At 38.7% G+C, this 26102-nt stretch overlaps 1 protein-coding gene across 4 annotated transcripts in view; it reads left to right on the top strand.

Moving 5' to 3' along the window:
* The window catches only part of EBF1 (EBF transcription factor 1), a 404123-nt gene that overhangs the window by 291052 nt on the left and 86969 nt on the right, over positions 1–26102 (top strand). For 2 of the 4 annotated variants that reach the window (XM_030825784.1, XM_003268593.3), the window contains exon 9: positions 11440–11573. In XM_030825784.1, coding sequence (XP_030681644.1) covers positions 11440–11573 — 134 coding nt within the window. The remainder of the gene's footprint in view (positions 1–11439; positions 11574–26102) is intronic. The other 2 variants (XM_030825793.1, XM_003268589.3) reach the window with 1 other exon arrangement.

Below are 26102 nucleotides of genomic sequence, written 5' to 3' on the forward strand. Positions count from 1 at the left end.
CTGAGCCCTCCGAGGATTTATATAAGTTGCACAGTGGTAGATCATGAACCGAATCCAGCCTTCAGCCATATTTATGTTTGGGTTGCATGGCACCTTAAGAAATTATGTATTAGTTGCTGGCAATTAAAAATAGAGAGATTATATGAAAACCTGGATTTACAAATGTCTTTTATAATCAGAAGAGCTGGTAGTGCTGGATCCACATTCTCAAATGGCAACGGATAGGGAAAACTCAGAAATCATCTTCCTTTTGGATGAAGCACATACTCTACATTTAGCCACAATCCCCACCAATCCCATTGCATCGCCTTGTCCCATTTCATTGACTTACCTTCCTGCCTAGCCCCGTGAGCATTTGATTTTGTGATCCTCGTTGGAGGGATTAGAGATTAATTGTTGTTCCTAGCACAGTTCCTAGTCTATGGAGGGCACCCCCTATATTGTAGCTCTGATTAGTCTCTATCAGTTATAGGCTGAGTTATGAAAACTTGATCCTGAGATCAGTGGTATCCAATTGAACTTCCTGTGATGATGGAAGTGTCCTATCTCTGTGCTGTCCAATATGATAGCTACTAGCCACTATAACTGTTGACTACTTGAAAGTATGGTATGACTGAGGAAATAATTTGTATTTCATATTAATTAATTGAAAATTAAATGTAAATAGCTGCATGTAGCTAGTGGCTACTGTAATGGGCAAAGCAAAAGCAGATTGAGTAATGAGATCAAACATCCAGTCAGCTGTCCTCATTTAGGATAGAATGTGGAAGATAGACAGTAGGGTTGTGTGTGTGAACTTGCCCATCTTATAAGAGATGACTTATAGTAGGCTTCATCGCCTAGGGGCATCTACTTCCAAAGCGGGAACCACTACCTGGCTAGAATTCTTGTCAATTTCAGGAGCCTAAGACATGTGTTTTACAAAATGTTTATGTGCGCATTCATAGCAATAAGCATAAGTCATCTTAAGCTTAAATGGGAAGTCTGACTGTTCTCTGTCCCCTAAATGTTCAGTTAAGGGTACTAGTTAAGTATAATAACTGTACTTGTGAGTGGAAAAGCTTACATTATTTTATGAGGTGCTTGACTCCCACATTCACGACAGCATAGAGCCAAGAGCCAGGGTGAGTGAGGGTACTGTGAGAAGGAAGGCTATGGAATCCTGCTAGACTGCTGGAGGGATCCTCCCTTCTTAGGGCCAAGGGCACACAGGCTGCCATCTCTTGAGATTTCCATCATGAACACACTGAGCACATCTAATGATCATGTTGCTATAAACCAGCCCACAAGTAGGATTCTAAAAGATCCCTCTCTCATGCAACTTTTTCTTTCGTTCACACCTTGTTTGCCTGGGAAACTTGTCACTGGCCCTCTCCACCATGCCTGGTAGTCAGAGCCCTCCCTTTGTCTTTGTCATAGAGTTGAAACCCAGAGCCATCTACCAAGCTCTGGCTGATTGGCAACCCACTGGCCTTTTTCCTGAAACCTGCCTGCCGTAAGCCAACTTTTCCAGTTGATCAATAAGTGACTTCACTGCTTCTAGGGATATGTGCATGGAGGACAAAACAAATGTCTGCTTTTTTCACTCCAGTTGAAGCTCGAATTATAGCTTCTGCTCCCACACCCATACCCCTGCCCCAGCAAAAAAAACACATGCTTCCTCAAAAACATAGAAATCTTAAAGAAAATGATAGAAACAGTGTTGTAGCTAATTTTGTTAAGTGATGACTAATACTGATCCTCTTGTAATAGAAAAAAAAAGAAGAAAACACACGTGAATATCTTCTGCTTGGATCATTCATCCAATTGGAATTATACGTCATCTAATCTTACAGTCAAATTCCGCTAAGAGGATACCATGTCTTTTTTATCTTTGTGGGCAAACATCAATGTAAACTCCTATTATAGTAGTGAATTGAATGATTCCTAGAATTCAATAGGAAGAGAAAGACAAAACCCTCTAACAAAAAAGTAGATTCTACATGTTTTAAAATTTCTTCTTAGCAAAATTCATAGCAAAAACATTTCCTAGAAAAAGATCAAGGTAATATGAACTGAGAGTAACTAATGAAATGCTAAATTATCTGCATGCATCTATGTTTTTATTGCTGAATTTGGTCCTGCCTCCAGACATAAGGAGGCTAAAAATTCATATTCAGATAAGGAAAGGCAAACCTTGGCGAACAGATGGAGCAGAGTTCAGCATAAAGGTTTAATCCTATCAGGCCGATTCCTGTATGGCCATCTGGATAATCCGGCACACACATTCAAGGCCTGTTAAAAATACGACTCCAGCCAAGATTAACGTCACAGATTTTCCACTAGACTTGCTCATATTTGACTTTATGATTTTCCAGGCCCAGGAAGACTGCTTGTGAATAAAGAATTGAATAGTCCTTGAAGAAGCAGTTGCATATTTTTTTAACCTGAAAATTGTTTCCCCTTTTCACAATATCGGGTGTCCATTTTTGGAAGATTATTTTCATTTCCTTTTTTCCCCTTGGCTTTCATTTCCCAAACTTTTCTTACAACAGGACAATAAGGAGAATTGGACTAAAAATAATTTTGTGCATGAAAGTTCTCCTTGTCAGGAAGAAGAGAGTTATTTACTTATTGTATAATCAGAGGCACGTGAATGTACTATTGTTGCAACAAATATCACAATTGGATTCATGAATAATTCATTTTGAAAAATCTCTTACCCTCCATGACAATTTTTCCCCATTGCTTTGCAATGGACTTACTGGCAGTCATAGAATAAGAGGCGGGAAAGAAACCCAAAGAACTGATGACAATATTTGCCTTTGGCTGCTCTAAGATTAATATTTTGTACATTTTAATTTTGGATTTGGCAGATCAAACGTGAGGTGGAAAACGGTATAGTCACACCTTGAGTTATAAAATTCTGAGCTGCAGTGTAGTTAACAAACAATTTTTGCATATTATGAAACAATGCTATGTTGTGTGTCATTAAATCAAAAAGCCTTCAACAAGTCTTTCAAATGCAATTTAGAAGTTACAGGTACATCAAAATGTCAAGATTTCTTACTGCTAAATTGTCAAATAACCCTGTGTAATGAACCTGCACAGTTCCAGATCTCCGACAGACAAACTCAGGAATCCAAAAGCGCTTGCCCTGGAATGTTTTGGATTACAGTTGTTGCACCAGCATTTTTGTCCTTCCCTTGCTCAGGTGCTATGTCCATTGATTGTTGAGAAATTTTGCTAATTCAGAATAAAATAAGAAAGCTGCAAAATAGGAAGAGAATATAATTTGGGCTTAGTCTATAATTAGCAAATGGCATAAATTGGAACTTAGACACTATTTTGCTAAGTTTAGGTACATCTAGATATTCACCACTAAGCTAACACTGCCTTAATGTAGATGGACATTGGAGCTACATTTCCAAATAGTGCCTGTGAATTTTTCCGTTTCTTCTTTTCTGTGAGAGCCATTAATGCTGTCAAAGCAAAGGGCATTCTTGCCAAATGAAGTCACTTTGGAATAAAGGATGAAAAACACTTGAAATTCTCAATCTCCTCATTTAATATTTAATAGGTTTAATTGCATCTAGTACGGAGAAATCTCTGTATCATGGGTTACATTTCTCCTTAAAGTGACAAACATCACACACACACACACACACACACACACGACTCTTTTTCATATATAATACATGAATCTTTGCCAAGTATTATCTAGATATGCTAGTGGACAGGGCAATAAATGCAGACAAATAACAAAATGAAATAAAAACCCTAATAAGCAATAAAATGCTTAACTGCATAATGCAATTACTGAAGAAAATAAAGTGAGGCAGAAACAAATCGCTAGTAACACAAGTTAAAGCAACAGCATAAGTGTTATAAAGGCTGCTACACCTTGCATGAGGAAACTGTCAAATTTGTTTGTTTATTGGCTGAGTTTATTTGTTTATTTGGAGTTAGCATTCTGAAAGTGAAGTTTGTATACTCTGGTACCAGAGTTCAGGTCAGGCATTCTAACTGCTTCTGGTTTCTAAAGCATCCAGTTGGAGAATGGATAAACAAAGAATAGATTTGCCTCATGTGCATGGTGAAAATACAGAGGTCCAGTCTTCCAGCTGGAAGAAAACCTTCTGTTGGTCCTCTTGCCTGTCCAGTAGCTGCTAGTTTCATGATCAAAGAAGGCAGGTTGTAGTGCTAAGGAGCTGTGAGCAGGAAGGTCATCATTCACTGAAAAAAAAAAAAAAAAAATCACCAGCAAAAACAAGCATTCAGATTGAGCAGGAGGAAGAGATATCTGTGTGCTGAGTCCAAGTGGAATATTTTGTGCCCTCAATAGTCTCTCCATTTCTCCCAAGTACAACATCACCAAAATTAAGGAGATAAAAGGGAGAAAAGCATGAGTTTTACGAGGTCACAAGTATCCCGTAGAAATGAGCTGAGCTCATGGGTTTTATGTTTTCTGCCAAGTCTCAAAAATTTGGGACAATAACATTAAAGTCAATTCCTCATTTCTGAAAAGTTTCCCATTAATATTCATTCCAGGCAAATGAGATCCTTAAAAAAACATTCTACTTTGGAGGGACTGTTGCCAGTTCCACCTACTCAGTACATTTAGCTGGATATGTTAGCAAGTAGCTGAACTTGGAGTTCTTACGAAAGTCTTACAATAAACTACATAATCTGAACTGATGAGAGTATAGGGTATTCTCGTAAATAAACTCTGGTTAATGAGGAGCTGATGATAATTATTATAGCAGCAACTAGCGTATGATGTGGTGCATAGTAAAACAACAAAACACAAGTAGTCATTTTCTGTGTATTTTGCTGGAACTCTGTGAGGTGAGTGCCCACATGGCAACTACAACTTAAAGAAGGTAAGAGACTATTTCGAGGTTGCACTAAGTGCTAGATGTGGAATTTGAACAACTGGAGTTCTTGCCCATTTTCAAATACAGTCATACTCCAAATGTTAAAATCAACAATATAATTTCATATTTCTGTCTTTACTCAGAAGCCAGTAAAGGCTAGTGCCAGCATTTTCACCTCCATTGTAAGCATCAGTGGTCTGCTTTGTAGAAATGCTCACTAATGGCCGGGCGCGGTGGCTCACGCTTGTAATCCCAGCACTCTGGGAGGCCGAGGCGGGCGGATCACGAGGTCAGGAGATCGAGACCACGGTGAAACCCCGTCTCTACTAAAAATACAAAAAATTAGCCGGGCGTGGTGGCGGGCGCCTGTAGTCCCAGCTACTCGGAGAGGCTGAGGCAGGAGAATGGCGTGAACCCGGGAGGTGGAGCTTGCAGTGAGCCGAGATCGCGCCACTGCACTCCAGCCTGGGTGAAAGAGCAAGACTCCGTCTCAAAAAAAAAAAAAAAAAAAAGAAATGCTCACTAATAGAGATTTCTGGTTAATAGAATTCTGGAAAAGAGAGTGTGCATGTTTTCCTACACCATATGTAATGGGAATGGAAAAGAACCTTATATCACCTTGAGATTTAGATTTAGGTTAGAAAATTTCTACATTTGTACATTTTATCAACTCACAGAGTGTTGTTTCTCCAGTGTATTTAGATACAGGAATGGAGAAAAAAGCCAAACAATATATCTCTAATTAGGCTTTCATAATGTCACATTGATTATCACAAAAGCCTCATTTTGGGGATAAGATATGATAAATGCTGAACCTGGGTCATCTATATGGCTACCCCAAACAAGTGAGGTATTGATCACAGCACAGAGAGATTTCAGAAGAAAAAAATAAGAGCAGCCCTGGGGCCCTGCTGATAGCTGCACACACCACTAATTCACCTCAATGGGCAGGCACCTCTGAGCTCAATTAACCCTTATTCCCAAGGCCACCCATAAACCCCGAGGTAAACATGGCTCTCCTGGCCCTTGCTTTCTATCAATGAAATAGATCATTTCTATTGGAGGCTGAAGTGCGATTCCAGCTTATAAATTCACCTTGCTAATAAAGAGACTGATGCTCCCAGTGCAAGTGTGCAGGCACTTGAATCATGTAACACTTATTCTGTAAATCAGAAAATTTTAAACTACCGAGGGCATCTGTGATTTCTTCTGCCTTCTGTGGCTTTTCGAAGGAAATATAAATGCTCGGGAGATAGAGCAGGTGATAGCAAATGTCCCCTGGTGCAATTGTCTGCACACAGAACATTAGTTGTTAAATACGTACTGGAGCTGAACGATTTTCTTTCTTTCTTTCTTTCTTTTTTTCTTTTTTTTTTTTTTTTATTCTTCCGTCTCTTTTCCTTCTCACCATGACCATTGTTCAAGAAGCAAATTGGAAATCTGGTAATTAGGCCCTGACTCATGGTGTAGTATTAGAGTCCTGAGCCAAAGTTCAACACCCTGAAATGAAATTTAAACCAATTAATCTGTTAGATTTTTATCGCTTGTCCGTGTTTTCTCAGCAATTCCCCCAGCACGTGGCCTTTGATCAACTCTCATACAAACGCTAAAATGTGTGCCTGCTGCTAGCAAGATGGGAATGACATTAACATGGTACTCATAAAACAATCAGAGCAGAGAAGCCCTCAAACAGGCAGGGCATAGTAATATTTAATAAAAGCACACACATAATCTTCAGAATTAGCATTTTGTGCCTTGCAGTACCTTTGGGAGAAGAGCTTTTATTTGTGGAGTGATCATTATTATAACAAAGAAGAGCTACCTAATAATTTCCACTTTAACTCTGCAATGTGCCATGAGCATTTCAGAGCCATTATGCTAAACTGTGGTAGGATAATCATGTTATTGTCGTAGTTTGAAGGAAGGAAAATCTACTTTTGTGGCTGGTGAGGGGTGGGGGAAGGGATTTAAAAAAAGAGGCAAACCCCGCCCCCTAACCCTAAACTTTTATTTTTAGTGAGATTTAAAACCAGAAATTGGGTCACTGGCCTTGCGGATACTTAAGAGTGTGAAAATTCGTTGGAGAGGAAGAAAGAATCTTGTATTAATTAAATCAAAAATTTGCTGGTAAAAGTGGTTTTGTATTCAAATACCGCCCCCACATTCCATAATATTTTCTTGGAGATAGAATTGTATTGATTATCACATCCCTGTGCTGAATTGAACTCTTTCATAAATCTTTTCACAGTCAAATTCCACTGAATCCATCCACTGTGACTATTAAAAGTGATTTTTCCCTGTCTTCCCTGTGTTTCTCTCTGGGTATCCCAAATGTAAGAAACAAGTCCTTGGCTGCTTTGGATGTTGTCTGAGCTTTCTCAGAGAGAACATATCCAAAATGAGGAGAGAAGGGGAGGCTCAGGGTCAGCGCAGCTGTTTTGTTTGTTTTATTTTGCTTTTTTAAAATGTAATTTTGCTCTAAAAAGTAAAACTGTTCTCTCTCATAGAATTAAATGTTCTGCTGCTACTTAATTTTTTAATTATTATTACATAGTACCTTATTTGTACACATTGAAAAAATTTAAATCATACAGATACATAGGGAATAAATGTTAATAGTCCTCCTTTTCTGTCAACCCCAGTCTAGTCCTTTTTATAAGGACCCGCTGGGGACAGTTATGCATATCCTTCCTTCCAGGCCTTTGTCCATCATACCTGTTCACATATAACTACATGCATACACATACTAGTGCATACACAGGTTCATATATATCATTTAAAAATAAACTTAATTACACTGTTCTTTAGTTTGCAAATTGTTTTTTTTCACTTGCTAACCTATTTTGAAATCTTTCCATCTCAGTTTATAGAATTGTTTTGTGTATTTTAATGACACTCCTAGTATTCTATAGTATGAATATACCATAATTTCTTTAACCACTCCCTACTGGAGGCACCTAGACATCTGAATTTTTTGCTGTCAATACCACAATGAACATTTGGGTACCTATAGTTTTAGCCACAGTTGCAAGTATTTCCAGGTCTGCTTTTAGCCTGGCAGGTGTGTCATGAGTAGGGTTAAAATGTAAAATAGCAGCCTGTGAGTTAAAGCCAGCCTACAAACATTTTGTTTGGCCTACGCATTAAAAAAATACTGAATTCGTTTCCAACATTTAAAGATTGAAAAATTTGATATAAAAATGTGGCTTCCTGGCTTCTTTGGAAAGATCACCAGAAATCCAGATGATGCTAGGCCTGCATTTTTATGGGGTCACCAAAGGCTGAAGCTGAGCAGTGCTGCCACCTTTCCCTGGGGCACGTGCAATTCACCAGCACCTTCCCGTTGCATTACAGATGTTGAGAATCAGTGGCCATTCATCTCATGCTTGTTCTGAGAGCCTGAGCTGCTGCATTCATTTGTATGTCTTGCCTTGGTCTACATGGGTCTGTGAATTCTTAACAATAGCTCTTGGGCCTGATTCTCTTTTGCTGGTCACGGGGTTTTCTACATTGCATTATTGACATTTTGCAGTTCTTCATTTATGGGGACTATCCCACGCATTCATGCATTGTTGGATAATTAGAATCTTTTATTTTATTTTATTTTATTTATTTATTTATTTATTTATTTATTTATTTATTTTAAGAGACAGAGTCTCGCTCTGTCTGGAGTACAGGGGTGCAGTCATAGCTCACTGCAGCCTTGAACTCCTGGGCTCAAGCAATCCTTCTGTTTCAGCCTCCCCAGTAGCTAGTATGACAGGCTTGCACCTGGCTAGTTTTTAAAAAACCTTTCATAGAGACAGAGTCTTACTGTGTTGCCTGGGTCAGTCTTGAACTCTTGGCCACAAGAGATCCTCTCACCTTGGCCTCTCAAAGTGCTGGGTTTACAGGTGTGAGCCACTACACCCGGTTTGACCTCCAGTTACTAAATGCTACTAGCTTCCCCTCCTCATCCTGTCTCTCTGTGATAGCTGATGATTCCTTTACATATTTTTCAAATTTGCCAGTGGGGAGGTGCCACCGAGCTTCCCCTCAAGACTAATATGTTATAACAGATATATAGGAGGAGCTTTGGAACCCTTAGAGGTCTAAACTTAGAAAGGTCTGAATGACTTACCTGCTCTAAGAATGGCATAGAGTCTCGGAGCAGGGATGGTGGTTGGTGCTGATTGTAGAGGTAGGATGGACTGAGGGGTGTGTCATTCTTCCTGGGGTACTTCCCTTAAGGCTTTATTTCTCTAAAACTAAGAAGATGGTGTCAAATATTGTTTCCTCACCTGGTTATCTCTGGAAGCTTGATGCTCTTTCTTGCCTCTGAGGCACTGACATATAGCTTTGCTTCTGGAAAATTGCTCACAGTATTTGAAAACATTGCAACTTTCCTTGGGAAGTGTTTGAAAGCACATACACACACATGCATGTACACCCACGTGACTTCTGTATCCTACATATAACAAGTGGAAAAAAGAGTGAAGGGGTCAAGTTCAAAACCAGCAGGTCTTGGCCATGCTATTTTAAGGCCTTTCCTATAGGAGGGTTTCTCAAAGACACAGAAACACCCGTTTCCACCTCCCTTTGTGCAATGATGAGAAAGCCTGCAGGAGACCGTATTTAGCTAAAGAAATATGTGTGTGTGATTAAAAAAATAAAAATTAACAGAAATTCCACAGCTAAAACTGATAATAAACACCAAGACCATTTTGTGATCTGTGTGGGTAATCTCAGGGTCAGCAATTAATGACCCCATTGGATTCCATAGTTTGGCTCAGTCAGGACTCTCAAGACCAATTCAGTTAAAACAATATCCTGTTCTTCTCAGAAGTACTAGGGATATCATAACACTTTTTGTACTCCATTCTAGCAACTAAGTAGACTGAGTTATAAATTAAGAATTGATATTTGGGGACATTAACAAAATGTTTCCAAACTGCATATGTATTTAGAACTTTATGTAGTTGTCAAATATAGTTTATTTCTCTTATAACTTGCTTCAAATCATACATCATATTCTACCACTGGTTTGGGAGTACTTAATCATGCATTTAAACATTTTTTACTTTTAAAGGTCACTTTTGTTTAAGAAAAAGCCCTATGGTTGTGGAACACTGATCACAACCTCTATGTATGTTAAAAAATCAGACAAGAAATGTCAAGTCACGAATCATTTACATCTTCTTGATTAATTATTTTGTTTTTGGGAGAAAGTAGAGGAGAGAAAAGTCATCTGAACTGCCCAGTTTAAGTTGTAAATGCATTGCTATGAGTTCAGCCAACATGAAATGTTTAGTTTGGATATTTCCAAATTTCTCTGTGCAAATTTTTAAGATTAATTTGAATCAAAATCAAACCCATTCTATTTGTTTGTGTGGTGGCACGTGAGCAATGGTCCCACCGGGCTGGACTTAATATTTTCTTTCCTTCTTGCAAAAGTTAAAGCATGACATTTTGCCAAATTTGACAAAGTCCAAATATTTTTTTGCCAGTTTTTTCCCGTTAAAATTAACTAGTGCTCTCATTGGCTTCAATGCTCGGAAAGTCAGTCTTGGATACTTAATAAACTTTTTATTAAAGATGAGGGTCCCATTTTCTCTCCTTGAACAGTATCTCCCTTTAGGATTTTGCTTTCTTGTTGTTCATAAAAATAATCATGAGAACAGAAGCATGACACTGTAGAGTTAAAAGTCCTCAGTGGCACAAAGGTGCCCTCTGAGAGATTTTAAAAACAATCCAACAATTACATTTATGCCCAGCAATTCTGCTGAAAGTATGCCATGCTCATTAAACAAACCACCTCCAGTCTATTTGGAATCACAGTATTTGCAAATTATTTCCCATCTCCAAGGGCCATTTATTATGGAAAGAAAAGAGATATGAAATTTTGAAAAAGTCAGTTCTAGGGTTTTATGCCTGGGAAAGACAGCAAAGCAAAGGTCATGGAAAACTCTGTGGTTGAGCCCTGACTCAGCTATTTGGTTACATAATTCACCCTGAGTGACCTGCATTCTTCACATCTGTAAAATGGGATCTATGACATTTATTTGAAAAAAAAAATCTTAATGATTTTTAATGAGACATGTTGCAATGTTAGTGTTTCAGACAGAAGGCATGGAGCAAGAATCATTTCCTGCTCCAGTCTCCTCTCTTTCTTAGCTTCCTATTGGATGGTAATGTTTATCTAAAAAAATGTAAGTTTTCTTTTCAGGAGATATATTTAACTATGAAGCAATTCTGTAAGGTTTCCAATATATTCCAGGAAGTCACCCATTTTTAATAAGAAAAAAATCCTTAGCATTTCACAAATTAAAATTTCCTTAGTGTTTTATTTCATAAAGTTTCAGGTTTGATAAAGATTTGGGTAAAATATATGTATCATAATAGAAACGATGAAAAGAATGCTTTTCAAAACTGAAGTTGCACCCTGAAGTTTCAGGTCCTAATGTGGCTAGAAAATGCTGAGATCTTGAGGGACTTTCTGTTAGTGAAAAGATAAAAGATTTTTTTTTTCCTTTTTCTCAAGTCTTCATCATTAAAGTTTGGTTCTAACAGCAGACTCCTTCTCTTTTTCATGTGTGTTGAAAAGCAGCTACTCCCTGTATCAAAGCCATCAGCCCGAGTGAAGGATGGACGACGGGAGGCGCGACTGTGATCATCATAGGGGACAATTTCTTTGATGGGTTACAGGTCATATTCGGTACCATGCTGGTCTGGAGTGAGGTAGGTGTTGTCTGAACATTAATATCTAATAGCTTGATCTAGTTGAAGATACTGTCTATACTTGAATTTCTAATAGAATGTGTAGACTTTAGTGGTGCCGCTCTGGGTGGGCCAGCTTCAGTCTACAGAATTTGGGGAAACTAGAAGAGTTGGTTTGGGTTTACCAGGAGGCAACAGTTACTACTGGAATGACTTCCATTCTTTGGCCCATAAGCAATGGGAGAGCTTCTGTTTTGCAGTTTGTCTTCTTGGGCTTGCCATGGTGTGGAGGTCCTATTGTATGTTGGGAATTGAAGAGGAGATGCAAAGTCACAAGATGTATAGAAAAAGCCCATTCAAGTTTTAGCAAGGGTGTAATCTGTGGCTATTTTGTAGAAAGAGTCTACTGTAGCCTGATCTTCAAGGAACATCATTCAACGGCAGCATAATCCAGGTGTAGGTGGTTCTTGACTTATTCGATGACTATTCATCAGAGAGAGTGATTTGCTGGGAGAACCTAGAACCACCAAGGGCTTTTTCTAGCTATAGGAATTTACAGCTCTCAAGCATCTCAGTGTGTGACTGCAACCCCCTGAAAATGACCATGTTTTAATTGTGCAGTGCTATCCAAGCACTGTGATTGTTCTTTTAATCTACCAGTTGACTTTTCTGGCAACCATCAGCATCAGTTCAAGATTACAAAACATGCATCCTGTTATATAGATGCCATGGCAAATCTACCATTGTGTTCTCAGTTCTGAGCCCCAGTTTCTTAGCCAGCATGCTCCGAGCACCCTCTTTTTCACTTCACCAAAGTTTAGAATAAAAACAATGTTAGGCCTACAAGGTACCATAGGGTTCATTCATCCCATTTGCTCTGTAAGCATGTAGTCATCCTAACTTACTGAGACTTACCATATGCTAGGCAATGTGCTAAACCTTAAGATAGATCATCTCACCCTTCTTTCTACACTATTAGGTAGATACTCGTAGCATATTTCTTTTCTTGATAAGGATACTGAGGCTTCGAGACAAATAGTTACATAGTCACAGAGCAGCTGCCCAAAGCCTATAGAATGTAAGTGATTTGTATATGGCCACACAAAGATTTCCATTTCTAGCTGTGCTCCCATGACACTGGTTTAGCCCATCTACATATTTTCTTTGTGTTGTTTTCTCTCTAGAGGGGCCATACAGATGAGCAGAAAGTTAAGGCTATGATACTTGGGTATGTTTGTCTTTCCAGAACAGAGGCTGTTCTTTTTAAGCCTTCTGTGTATGCTGCTTACTGCCAGTAACCCACTCAGGCAAGCCCCTTGCTAGCTCGTGCTGCTGCTGCCTTGGTATTTTCTACTCAGCAAACAAGGGGTATGCATTTGGTCATAGAATCAAAGTTCTCATAAAGCCAAATCAGAGATGAGCTTCCCAGACCACCCAACTAATTGTTAGGCAAGTTGGAACATTCCAGGTATGAAAGGTGGAGTAACTTCCCCTTGCCAACTGTACTCTATTTTTTGTTGAAACTATTGGGTTGTAAATTAGAAGCATCAAATTCATGGCATGTTTTGCTGCCAGCCTGGTGTCTTCATCCTGCTGGAGACAGCAGTCCTCACGAGGACAGCCTGTCCCAGGTCTTGTGGGCTGTGTCTTCCACCTTTTCCATCTTTCTTTCTGTTGCTTATCTCGGAAGTTGGGAGATGGGAAGAGTAAATATAATATGGACTCCTTGCTTCCTATCATTGCAGTCAAAGTGGAGCTCAAAATTGGCATTTGAAATTACTGACCCTGTGAGAAGGAGGTGGGTTAGTCTGCAGCTTCCTATAAAACCTTGTGCCTTCTTAACCCAAGTGGACTCCGTTGAATATGGAATAAGGACACATCAGGAAATCATTCATTTGCACCTCTGCCTTGCGCTTAATCAAGGTCCCTCTGTTTTTTCTCACTTTCCTACTTTCTTGACCTGTTTTGGGAACAGCAAAGGGAGGTTAGCATGTAACTTGGATTTATCCAAATTGCTTTAAAGGATCTGTTTCTATATAACAAAATTGATGAAATTCATAGGAAGGAAAACCCATTAATGCATTACCTTTGTCCTCCTCCCTCCTTTGTCCCTCCAGTGCCACTGCCTTGTGTGTGCCAGGAGCCCCTCTTCACTCTGTCCCAGGAGTCAGGGTGGGTCCAACCAGGAGCTGAGAGTGGAGGATGCATGCTCCTTCGTTGTCTGGCCCCTGCTTTCGGACTGCTCTTGGTTGTAGCTATGTCATAAATCAACTGTGACCCTGTCCTGGTGCAAACTGTTTCCCAAAATATTTGTGCAGATCTTCTTTTAAAACAAGCAAATCCAACTGCATTAGCAGTTGGGTACCTGGATGTAGGACTTTAAATTGGGCTGTTATCATCATGATTGTCCTGATGTTCAGAATAATGAGCCTTGTAGAAGTGAACCTTTTTTTGTAATATTCTAAACTATTTCTATATTTAGGTTTTTATACAGGCTACTTGGCACACACAATTTTCTCTGCCTTTTCATGGAAGGAGAGAATTTGATACTGCCCCAAATAAAGAAATCCATTGTATAAAGGTGAGAATGGAGAAATAGCTCAGACTTGCTAAGGGTTCATCATGTGTAGGCACTTTATAGGTATTACTTTAAGCCTCACAATAGCCTTCTATGCAATATTCCTGTTATTCTAATTTTACATATGAGTGAACTGAGTTTCAGAGAGGTTAAAAAGCTTGCCCAAGGTTACACAGCCAGATAGGACTAGAGATTGGATTTGAACTATACCGTATTTTTTTTATATATAAAGGAAGGAAAAGTCCTAGTTAATAAGAGAGCATATGCAATCTTGAGAGAGGGAAGAATGACAGAAAGAGGAAAGAAAGAAAAAAAACGGAGAGGTTTCATAAGCCAGGTGGTATAGTAGTAGAAAGTAGTAATAGTAATTGTAGTCGTGATGATGGTTGTTTTTAATCAAATAAAATTACATGAGTACCTTTTATTTTTGTAGAAGCAGAAAAATATTAACCAAGTTTGAGGCCATTTGTCAAGGCTTGCATTGTACAGAATCAGAATTTGATCAGAAGACATCCAAGAAAAAGCTACAGAAAATGCAGAGTATGACTAATATTAGCTAACATTCATTCATTGAGCACTTAGTTCCTGCCAGGCAATATGATAAGTGTTTGTTAGCGCCCTTGTGGGATTCTCACCACTGTGTATGATGTTGTTTTTACTTTACCGACGAGGAAATTGAAGCTTGGGGAAGTTAAGTAAGTGGTTCAGTTACCAAGTGGTAGAGAGACGAGACTTGAACCCAAGCAGTCCAACCCCAGGGCTTACCTTCTTAACCTTCCATAATTTAGCCTATGCCACCATTTTTATAGTAGGGTGTTATCAGATCAGGGTGATAGGCTCACATTGCCATGATGTCTTGTGCTGAGGGTGCCTTAACAGTTGCTGTTACCTTCCAAGGTCAGGTAGAATTGGCATGTACAGACTCAGAGGTAAGAGGGCTTCCCTTCATCTTCCAGTTGTATGTTTGTGATCGGCGCCACTGGATTCTAGGTAGAATTTATCTTTATGAAGTAAAGGATACATGCCTGTGCTAGGGCAAGACAGTTCACCTGTTTAGCCTCATCTCTAGAGCTGGATCCCTGTCCATCCAAAGTCTTTGCCCCAGACCACATGATCTTGAGGTTTATGCCATCTCTAAGATCCAGGCCTTCTAATTTTTAGTAGACTTTTATCACTTCTGCATTTCCTTACTGTATACCCAACACACCCAGGAAGCAGGCTGGCGGGCTAGGACAAATAGATAACATTTCAGATTAGCAGCTAATGCCATTATTTAGTCTTTTTTTTTTAGCTAAAGAATTTTTTAAAGAGCCAGAGAAAATCAGGCTGGCTTAATTGACTCTAATCTGTGCTCTTTCCCTACCAACCCAATCTTCTGCCAATGAGTAGTTCAGTTTAGCTCATGGATCGCTCCCTGAGGGGTGGGAAGAAGAAAGGGGCACTTTATTGCTCCTAACTCAGCTCTGCCTTCTGCGAGCTCCCAAGTTCACATGGCTTTCTTGTGAATTTGATTTGCCCCCTTCCTCTTTCTTTATTGTTTCTTGCGCTTTCTCCCCTCCCTCTTTTTAGAAAGTAAATTATTTTACCCTTATTCTTGTGCTCTTGCCCTGTCCTACCCTAAAAGTCTTTCAAAAAAATTGTTTTAGTATTTTATATACAAATCTAGGAAAACTAGCAGGGTTGATGTGTGATAATGTTTAATGTGGGGTGAGATTTTTTTCTTGACCAGAGCCGCACTTGGTTGTTTTGCTTTTCTACCAACATGTGATTTGGAGCAGGGAGGGGATCCTGCTTCTGGTTTGCAGAACTAATTGTTATTTTAATATCTCCTCCAAATTCCTCCAATTTCTAAACAGTGAGCACTGGTTGGCTTGCCTGCTGGGTGTCTAGCACTGGGATAGGTATCATGGGTAATTAAAGTTGGGCTTTGTGGGATCTGGTGTTTTATTTGGAAAGACAACTTGCTTCCATGAAGCAAATTAGAGAGTTACATAATATATTTATATAATCTAGTATTAAATTGGTAGTTTACAATTCACGCTAAGTTCTGGAAGGCAGTGAGAATGGTGTAGTCAGAAGTAGATTGTTTGAATGACCAATCAAGTTCCTCTTATGTATGGATGTAGCTCTGTGCTAGGTACGTTAGGCTCTCATGACCCTTTTATTTTATCACAGAATTTATACAACTTAGAGTATTTAAGCTGTCAATTAAAAAAAAAAGTACAATGGTGGGTTTGGTGGGGAGCAGAGAATAATATTCCAGGCAAGGGTTGAGATTGCATGGGGTAGCAGTGGATAAGTAACCAATTGAGAGACTTGGGTATTGATTGTCCTTCCATTGCCCAATCAGAGGATATAGATTTAGTCATTGTTGGTCGCTGGACCTCAGTTTCTCATCTGAAAATGAAGGGCTTAGTCTATATCCTCTTTGAAAGCAGTGCTACAATTCTAGCAATTCTTTTTTTTTTTTTTTTTTTTGAGACGGAATCTTGCTCTGTTGCTCAGGCTGGAGTGCAGTGGCATGGTCTCACCCCACTGCAACCTCCACTTCCCAGGTTCAAGCGATTCTCCTGCCTCAGCCTCCCAAGTAGCTGGGACTACAGGCACGTGCCACCACACCCGGCTAATCTTTGTAATTTTAGTAGAGACGGGGTTTTGCCATGTTGGCTAGGCTGGTCTCAAACTCCTGACATTGTGATCCACCCGACTCGGCCTCCCAAAGTGCTGGGATTACAGGCATGAGCGACCGCACCCAGCCTAGTGATTCCTTTTAGAGTTTGTTCCCCTGAGAATCCCCCCACAGTCAGAAGGGGACAGTGGTGGCAGGTGGAAACTGCTCCTTTTCTTCCACTGTTGTTCTTCTCTTTCAGAGCACACTTGCAATACACAGATGTGATGTTTATTTGCAAAAGGATTCTTTGAACTTCATCAAAACAATTTAATTGGCCACAAAACTGGATCTCCCTATTGATAGGTCTTTAGTCAATATTTTTACTCTCTATGCTTCAGATTCTGGTATCTGATATAAATCTGAGACTTACGCCACAGTGTTGGCCTAATTCGTCTTCTAGATAATGCTATGGAAGACTAGTTCTTCAGGATATTAATAGATACCCATTGGGAGATGAGAAAGGGAGATTTTTCCTGGTAAGTTTGGGAAATGTTGAGTCAAACAAATTCTACTGGTCGTTCTTCTAGGGCTTTGCACAATGTTTGAGGTACTAGCGTGCACTGCAAATACTTAGATACAGTATTCAGCATGTCCCAAACTTTTGTGAAGGCAGAACTCTTTTTTTTTTTTTTTCCCCAAGGATCACCTTACAGGGAGATATATTGGTGATGGCTGAAGTGCATTTTGATTTCATGCTAATGGAGCCAAGTCATGAAATTCAATCACGAAGTGGTTGGACTGGGATAGATGTGAGAAAACCATCTGAAATATTTGCAGAATATCATTCAGATTAGACTAGGAATGTTTAGAGCCATTATTCTTCAATGCTGCAAAGCTTTGAACAAAATTTCCCTCATATTTTGCATCTGGTTTTAGTCAGTACACACTTGGCATTAGATGCTATATGATTTTGTAGGGCAGCTATATTTAAAGATTGCCAGTACCACTTAGCTCAGATGGGAGAAGCTAAAGTTTCCTTGTATATGAAGCAATTAGTCTCACACAGGTTCTCCTCGTTGTCTTTATCCCGATGCATGCTTTCTTCAGCTACATCCCCGGACATAGGGAATGAAGTCAAAAGAAACCTCTGGGGGAGACCTGTGGGGTGAATATAGTTGGGTAAATGGTGGTTTAGGGGCTGAGAAGCAATTTTGCCACTTAAATCAAAAAATTGGAAAACCAAGTGGTAAATGCAGTCCTTGATTTCTTTCTTTCTTCCTATCTATCTCTACTTTCCATTCTCCTTTGTACACATAGCTCAGAGGAATGATTGTCAATAAACAAGAGGATTGGCTTCTCTATGATATTCAAGAGTGGATGACTAAGATGCATACATGTATTCCACCGGAAGTTTCCCAGGCCTTTTTGCCCGGCCTTGACTCTTACTGAACCACATGTAGAGTCACCACATTTTAAGGGCCTTGAGAAACCTTTTTTCAGTCAAGTATAGTTTCTTATTTTGTGAGGAAAAAGAGACTTCACAATGGTAGGGTGGCTTGTCCTGGGAGCATATTATCTACTTAATGCTGGGCTCAGAGCCCAGTTCTCTTGACATCCAGCTTCACCCCCATTCAGCTTTTGGTTATACCAGATTTTCTCATGAAATTTCCATGGGCTTTTAACATACTTCCAGAAATTTACCAAACCTTCCTGAATTTTATACATAATTGCCCTAGCACTCTAAAGGCTTATCTATACCACGTTTTATGTGAGATACAGCTCCACTAAAATAAAAAAGAAAATTAAGATGGAGAAAGACATTATGTCAAATATTACCTCTTTCAAAATGTCATGATAGAAATGTAATACAATGTAAATAGTTGTGTCCATTTATTTTACATATATTGAGGCTTACATGTATAAATTTAATTCAAAGTTGATTGAATGCGTGGATTTAAAATAACTCATAGTTGCCTATTTTTTTCTAAATATGTCTCATGTCCTATATTTAACCTTTGCTTATTGACCATCTATTATATAGAAGTTGCTTTATGCAAAATTATAAATGTTATTTGTTAAAAAATTTAAAAGCAGTCTGGATTAGTTGCATTAAACTTTGAATATGGCTTTGAAGAACAACTTTCAAGCCCAAGTAATTTTATGAGAAATCATTTCTAAATGAGCCAGCATATTGAAAAAACAGATAAAAATGGTCTAATGGCCTTTTTAATATAGTTTCATAGTTACAACCATGCTCACTTTATTCCTAAGATGCCTTAGTCTATATTTTTATTTTTGATGACTGAGACACTTGAAATCTATTTTCTATGTTGATAATTATGAAATAGTTAAAAAGGACTTTAAGATGACATTTTCAGCTCATTATTTACAGTGTGTTCAGGAGGTACATGTGTCTGTAACTTGAAAATAGGAACCACAGAAGTGTGATGAATTTCTAATTTTTATATGAATCAATGACAGAATTCACACCTGGCTGCGGTCACGTGAGTTTTATGAGGGAAATGAATATTTATGGATATTTAGATAGTGCTGTATTCCTTTCCTGCTGATTGCTGATCGCTGGGATGGCTCCCTGATACCCTGAACTAAATAAAGCCTTCTACCTTATACAACTTTTACTGGCTTTCTCTTTTCTAAAGCCACAACTTTTTAGTTTGAGATTCAAGCACACCACCTTGACTCCAACCTTTCTTTTCAACATCCTCAACCAACATTCATTTTAATTTATATTCTGTTCCATTGACTTGTTAGCTGCTTCTTGTACCTGTGGTAATTTTTCTCCCTGTCTTGCTGGTGCCATTGCTCCCCATGGGATCCCTTTCCCGCCTTTCTGTGCCCATATCCCTCTGCCCTTTAAGATCCTGTAAAATACCACCTTTTTCTCTGAAATCTTCCCATATGACTCCAGGTATAGAATATTTTCTCTTCTGTCTAAATTCTTATGTTGCCTTATTTCTACCATACTGTGTTCCTTATACCTTTCCATCTTTAATTATCCTGATTTAAGGGCATTCCCTCTTCCTTGAAGGCAGGATCCAGGATAAATTCAGCTTAATCTTTTGTGATGCCCAGCACAGAGCTTTGCACATCTGAGGCATTAGTGAAAATTTGTTGAATGACACTATTTCCCCTTTCATTCATTCATTCAAACAAATGCTCCCTAATAGCAACTGTTGTAGTTGACAATGCTTGAAAGTGTCAGTACTAGACAGATTGTGGTCCAGGTTTTGCTAATGCATGTATAGGTAGGTAGTTTATATTTAGATATAATTGTTGTGTAATAAGTATGCACACAAATGTCTTAATGTAAATCTATTGGTGATGGTGAAGATTGAGTAGTAATAGAAGTAACACGTGTTGACTGATTGACACAAGTGATGCCTTTCCCTACACTTGTTACAGGAATTGTGTCAATTAATCCTTGTAATAAACTATCAGATAACAAGTCCCATCCTACTCTCTCCCTCTTTCCCCAATAAGGAAACTGAAGGTCATAGAGGTTGAGTGACTTTACAAAGTTCCCACAGCTGATTATTGACAAAGCTTGGATTTGAATCAAAGTCTACCTGACTCCATAGCCGTCTCTTAACTGTCTAATATGAATGTAATAAAACTTATTTATCCAGAGATGTGTTATAATAATCTCAACTCTCTAAAATTCAGCATGAAACCAGAAGCAAGCTAAAAAAGTAAATAAAATAAAAAGCTTTGGGTTAATAAGAACAATACTTCTTAACAAACTATGTTATCTGTTTTCCTAGGTCACAGCAAATTAGAAGGCCCAAACTAGAGGCAGATCATGTGTGGAGGCAGGCTATTGGATACAGGCTAAGTGACAGCTGATGGCCTGATGTCTAGGGAAGAAATGGAAAACCTAAAAAGCAGACACAGAACTATATTACTATGCAGCTCATTAATGACGGTGGCCCTGAGTAATCAAAAAAGAGATGGCAATTATATTTAGTATATTCTGTTTAAAACAGCAAGATATGTATAATGCAACCTTGAAAGACTTTCAGCAGAAGCAGTTGTACAGCCACATTATTAAAAGGGGTTTGGCTTCAGTTTTTTGTAGTGCTTACTTTTATTACAACTCTGAGTTCCATTACTGGTTGTATGTGCTAGTATAAATGTATACCATATCTAGATATGACCAACACCACAAAAAATGTTAGAATGAGTCTCTGTATCGTAAAGCTTTGACATCTTTTTTGTTTTTAAGCTTGGAGAGACTCTACAAGTCTTTTGGTGAAAGGTGAATTTATTCCCTGACTACTTAATCTATCAGTCTTTTGGCTTTTATATTTTTCTTTACTAATTCCATAGGCAAAGATTCTGCCTTGTGAATTGCCAATGTTGATAATAAGCATTCATCCCCTTCCATAAATGCATTCTGATTTCCTTTTCCTTTTATATTTTAATTTTCAAACAAACAAGCAAGGAACATAGGACACTGAGCCAGGCCTGAGTAGGGAATGATGTTCCTTCTTGACTGAATTTAGAAAAACAAGCCTTGAGAAAGAGCTCATTGTGTAGCCTCAAACCACAGGGGCTGGCGTTGCTGGTGTCTGATGCTCTCCTTCTGGAATACCCTGGGCCTCAGGAACTCACCCTTGCTTTTCCAGCTCCCAGATGGTCAGGATGGGATCCAGTCTTTAATGGGGCCCAACTGGCACAAGATCTACATCCTGGGAAGAGAGCTGGAGAAAGTTTATTTAAAAAATAAATTACAAAATAAATAAATAAATAACCCACAAAACCAGAGGTAGTGGAAGCATAATGTATTTACTTCAGTCTTTTTTCTCCCAAATCTGTTATTTTGAAAGATGATCTTGTTGCCATTTTGTTTTGTACAATTAACTGCATTGATTTCAGGACCTGGTTACATTCCTGGTCAGAAGAACTGGGCAGTATATTTCTGTGAATGCTTAATGACGATACCAGGAAGTTTGTGGTGGCAAAGTAAGAAGTTTTTTTGTTGTTGTTGTTTGGGAATTTTTTAGTAAAAAGAATTCAGAATGGAGTGGTGTTGATTATTTTCTTTTTGTAGATTCATAAGAAACTTTAGTGAATCTTTATCTTAATTATTAATGGTGGCTAATGGCATCACAATATTTATTCATTCAATGTTCAACAAGTATTTATTGAGTGCCTACTAGTTCCAGGGCCTTGTTAAACACTGGGAACATAGCAAAAACAAAGAAGGCCAAGATCATATCCTTATGGGGCTGATATTCTACTTAGGGAGACACGGACAATGAATAGGAAAGCACATCTACATCTCTCTACCATCCACCTGAGTCTATGTCGATATCTATGTTGAGAGAAATTTCAGTGATAGGTAACAAGACTGACTACTCAAAAGCTAGATTTTAAGTCCCCCATTTAACTCAATTCCTGAGACTTTAATTTCAAAAGTCTCCTTTGACATTCATACATAAAGTTTATCATCTTTAAGGATTCACGTGACTCAGCATAATTTGGTAAACATCGGTTTAAAGTTATTTTCTTGAAAGGACAAAAGGAAACCAGAATGTTTGTGAAACAGTAAATGCCTCCTCTGGCTTTTTCTCACGTTCCCTGAGAAATCATACACTGCTTTTGAGACAGCAATTCTTGGGAATGAAAGAATCTGTGTTATGAAACCCAGAGAACTCTGATTAGGGAACAAACCAAAACACACCAAGGAACTCAGAAGAAGAGCTGGCATCCCCTGATTTATGTGGTAGCCACTTCAGGGAAATAGAGATATAATATGGAGGTTCAGCCAGCACAGTCGCCAAGAATATATGCTTTTCATATTTCAGCTTCCTTTAGGAACTCCTGAAAATAATATATTTTAAATGCCGTGTCTAACTCCAAAAAGATGCATGTTTCAGAGTGGTGGAGGGAAAACAAGTTTGCCTGTTTGGTCCCTAACACCTTGGTATCTCTTTTAAAATCCATAGTTTGATTTGGTTCTAGAGCTTTAATTATGCTTTTATGTTACAGTTTTCTTATTTAAGTGTCTGCTTCATGTCTATCACTCAGTACCCCCTGCCTATCTCAAAAGAGATGGATATTATTATCCTAACTGAGGAGAAGGGAGAATGCTGTGAGAATTATTAATACATAAATTAAAAATTAATCTGGAAAGTGCTTTAGGGTCCCCAGAGAAGCTCTACTCAAACATAAAGCATATATAATATTATTATCAGCACCTCCACAGAGAAGATAGGAGCTGGTGCAATATAAGATTAGTAAACTGAGGCACAGAGGGTGTCAATGAGTGAATGGGCTAGCATGACCCTTCAATGGGTAACATCTAAAAACCACCTTGCCAGTGCCCACTTTAGGCTTTTTCTAGCCACAAATGCTCATTATTTTTCCAGAGAAGAAACATTTCCTTCCTTTTATCCCTTCTCGTTGAGTCTTTGCTTGTTTTGGACTTTTTTTCTTTACTTTTAAGTGTTGAAGGTGATTAAGGTTAAAATATTAGCTCCTAAACCTAGTAATGAGAAATCACTGGTGTGCTTTCTAGTAACCCCAGTTATTTTTTGGCTTTGTGGCTTGGAACTTCAAATTGCATTATTTTACCTACTCCTATTGGTTGGAAAACATGGATAAAGACTTATCTTGGAATTGCTTTTTTGTTTTCCTGGGGAATCATTCTCAGCTTGCCTTTCACCAGTGAGGAAAGTTGTTTTGAGTAGCCCCTATGTTCCCAGTTCATTTCAAGGTATGGGAAAAGCTGAGGATACAATCCACGCTTTCAAAGGCAGAGGTCAGATGCAAAGTACATGTACCAGGAATTATGGAAAAACAATAAACAGTCATATGAAGAGACAGTCATGGCTGTATAATGATGGTCATTAGTCAGGCCGACTGGCCACTTCCAGTTGGTTTCTTGATCATATTTCTTAACTTTCCTGAAACTTATTTTTCTCATCTATGAACCAGCTAATAATCATACCTACCCCATAATACTACAGGATGTAAATCACTGAAAGAGTTTAACATAGCACTTGACACATGGGAAAAAGACAACAAAAGGTCATTATAGTTGAAGTCATTATCAGGGTCATTACCATCATCAATTTAGTGAGAACTAGAACAATACAGATAATAAAAGCTGTGGAATTCTACAACATGCTTCTACTCATGTTTTTAAACACTAGGTACTCTCATTTACCTACCATGTGGGCCATACTTTTGATATGATGGGAGGCTGTCTAAAACCCATGTAGAAGCTTGTCCTCTTCCCTGCCTCTCTTCTGGGCTTCCAGACTTTGCAGGCTGCCTCTTTGGAGTTCTACGTGCACAGCTGCATGATCTACCATGCATTCTCTCTCCTGATTTCAGCTCTTCTGTCAAGGAGAGGCCCCATTCAACCACCTTCATGTCTGGCTCCATCTCTGTCATGGCCACAGCAGCTTTACTTTGTACCCAGAGGCCTCAGTGGGCATATCTCACCTGGCTAACCCCCACAGGATTCTTCAGGTTCTGTGGTCTGAGTCTGGAGAAGAGAAAATGCTCACACAGGCAGCTTAGAGGGAGCAGAAGTGTTGCTGCTGGCAGGTCCCTGGCATGCTGACAGCCTCACCTGGAGGCCTGCAGAGATTATGTGTGTTTCATCTTAATGCCACATGGAAAAATTCTTTTTTCTGAATATAGTATTAATGCATTTTTATTGTTGAGCAATTGGAGAATTCAGAAAGGCATACAGAAGAAAGTAAAATTGCCCATACCTCTACCATCTAGAGGTAACTTCCATTAACATTTTGATGTTTTTCCTTTCTTCTGTGCAAATACACATCTAATTCTTATATAATCACATGTAATACATATTGCTCCAAACTGATGTTATTCTACTTTTTAAATAACATTTTTCTCATAATAAAAATAATGGCTTTATATGTACAAATAGGTTTATTCCATAATTATTTACATGATCCAGTGCAAGTTTGGGGAATTTACACACACAGAAATACATACACATAGGAGGAAGAGGCAGACAGAGAAGACAAATCACATCGAATGTTATCACTCCAGAAATAAACACTCTTACCATTTAGCAAAGATCTTTTGTGGCATACTTTTTAAGTATTAATTTTTAAACTTTTTTTATTTCATTTTATCATTTCTCACTGGAGTTACACACATTTAGACATCCTTTACTTTTTTACCACTTACATGATATACAAGCTCATGCTCATATTGAGATCTGAGTGCTGAGCTAGTCAGATAACTAATATTAAAAGCAACTTAGGTAGAAAACGAGAGTTGAGTATTATCAGGTTAAGAACAGTAGACTCACCTGGACTCATGGATAATGATTAAGATACCCAGTGGAGTCAATGATTTAGTAGAATTCTGGCCTAATTTATGTAAATATTTATTCCAGAAATATTTTGAAAATATTCTGTATGTAAATCATTAACTACTTAATTTGTTTTTTATTTTATTTTATTTTATTATTTTTTCTGAGATAGTCTTGCTCTGTTGCCCAGGCTGGACAGCAGTGGCACAATCACGACTCACTGCAACCTCGACTTCCTGGGCTCAAGCAATCCTCCCACTTCAGCCTCCCAAGTAGCTGGGACTACAGGCGCATGCTGCCATGCCTGGCTAATTAAAATTTTTTTTTGTAGAGGCAGGTTCTCACTTTGTTTCTCAGGCTGGTCTCAAATTCCTAGGCTCAAGTGATCCTCGTGCCTCGGCCTCCCAAAGTGTTGAGATTACAGATATGAGCCACCACACCAGGCCAAGTTAACTACTTTAGAGGTTGCAAATGTGAATTAGACTGTGTTCCTGATCTCAGGAAATATCTAATGAGAGAAAGATGTGTAGGACAGTATTTATGGCACAAAGCAAAATAGGCTGCTAAGTATTATAGTATCAATATCATAATAGTATAAATTCCTCAAAAATGCAGCAACTTTCACCCTTAGGATCAGGTAAAACTTACTGGAAGAGGGAGCGTATGATTGGGGTCTTTAAGAACAAGTAGAATGTCAGTAGAAGAATGTTTAGGAAAGAATGGCATGGAGAAAGCAAAACTGTGGGGCAAGGGGATGGCGTTTTCATGTATCCACATGCCCTTTACTCCATAATGTGGTAAAGCAAAGTGGGAAGTGTGCCTAGGAAGGGAAATTGGCCATCAGGCCTTGGTGAACCCTAAATATTATTCTGTTAAGGAGTTTGAACTATGTAATAGGCAAAGGGGGCAGCTGAGGGTTTGGTTTGAGGCAGGGCATAATATGATGAGATTGTATTTGAAGAAGATAATTAAGGTGGAAAAAGTAGAAGTAGAGGGAGACCATTTAGAAGGCAATTTTTCCTACTATTGTAATAGTGTAAG

This window comes from Nomascus leucogenys, chromosome 2 (assembly GCF_006542625.1).
Source record: "Nomascus leucogenys isolate Asia chromosome 2, Asia_NLE_v1, whole genome shotgun sequence".
NCBI lineage: Eukaryota > Metazoa > Chordata > Mammalia > Primates > Hylobatidae > Nomascus > Nomascus leucogenys.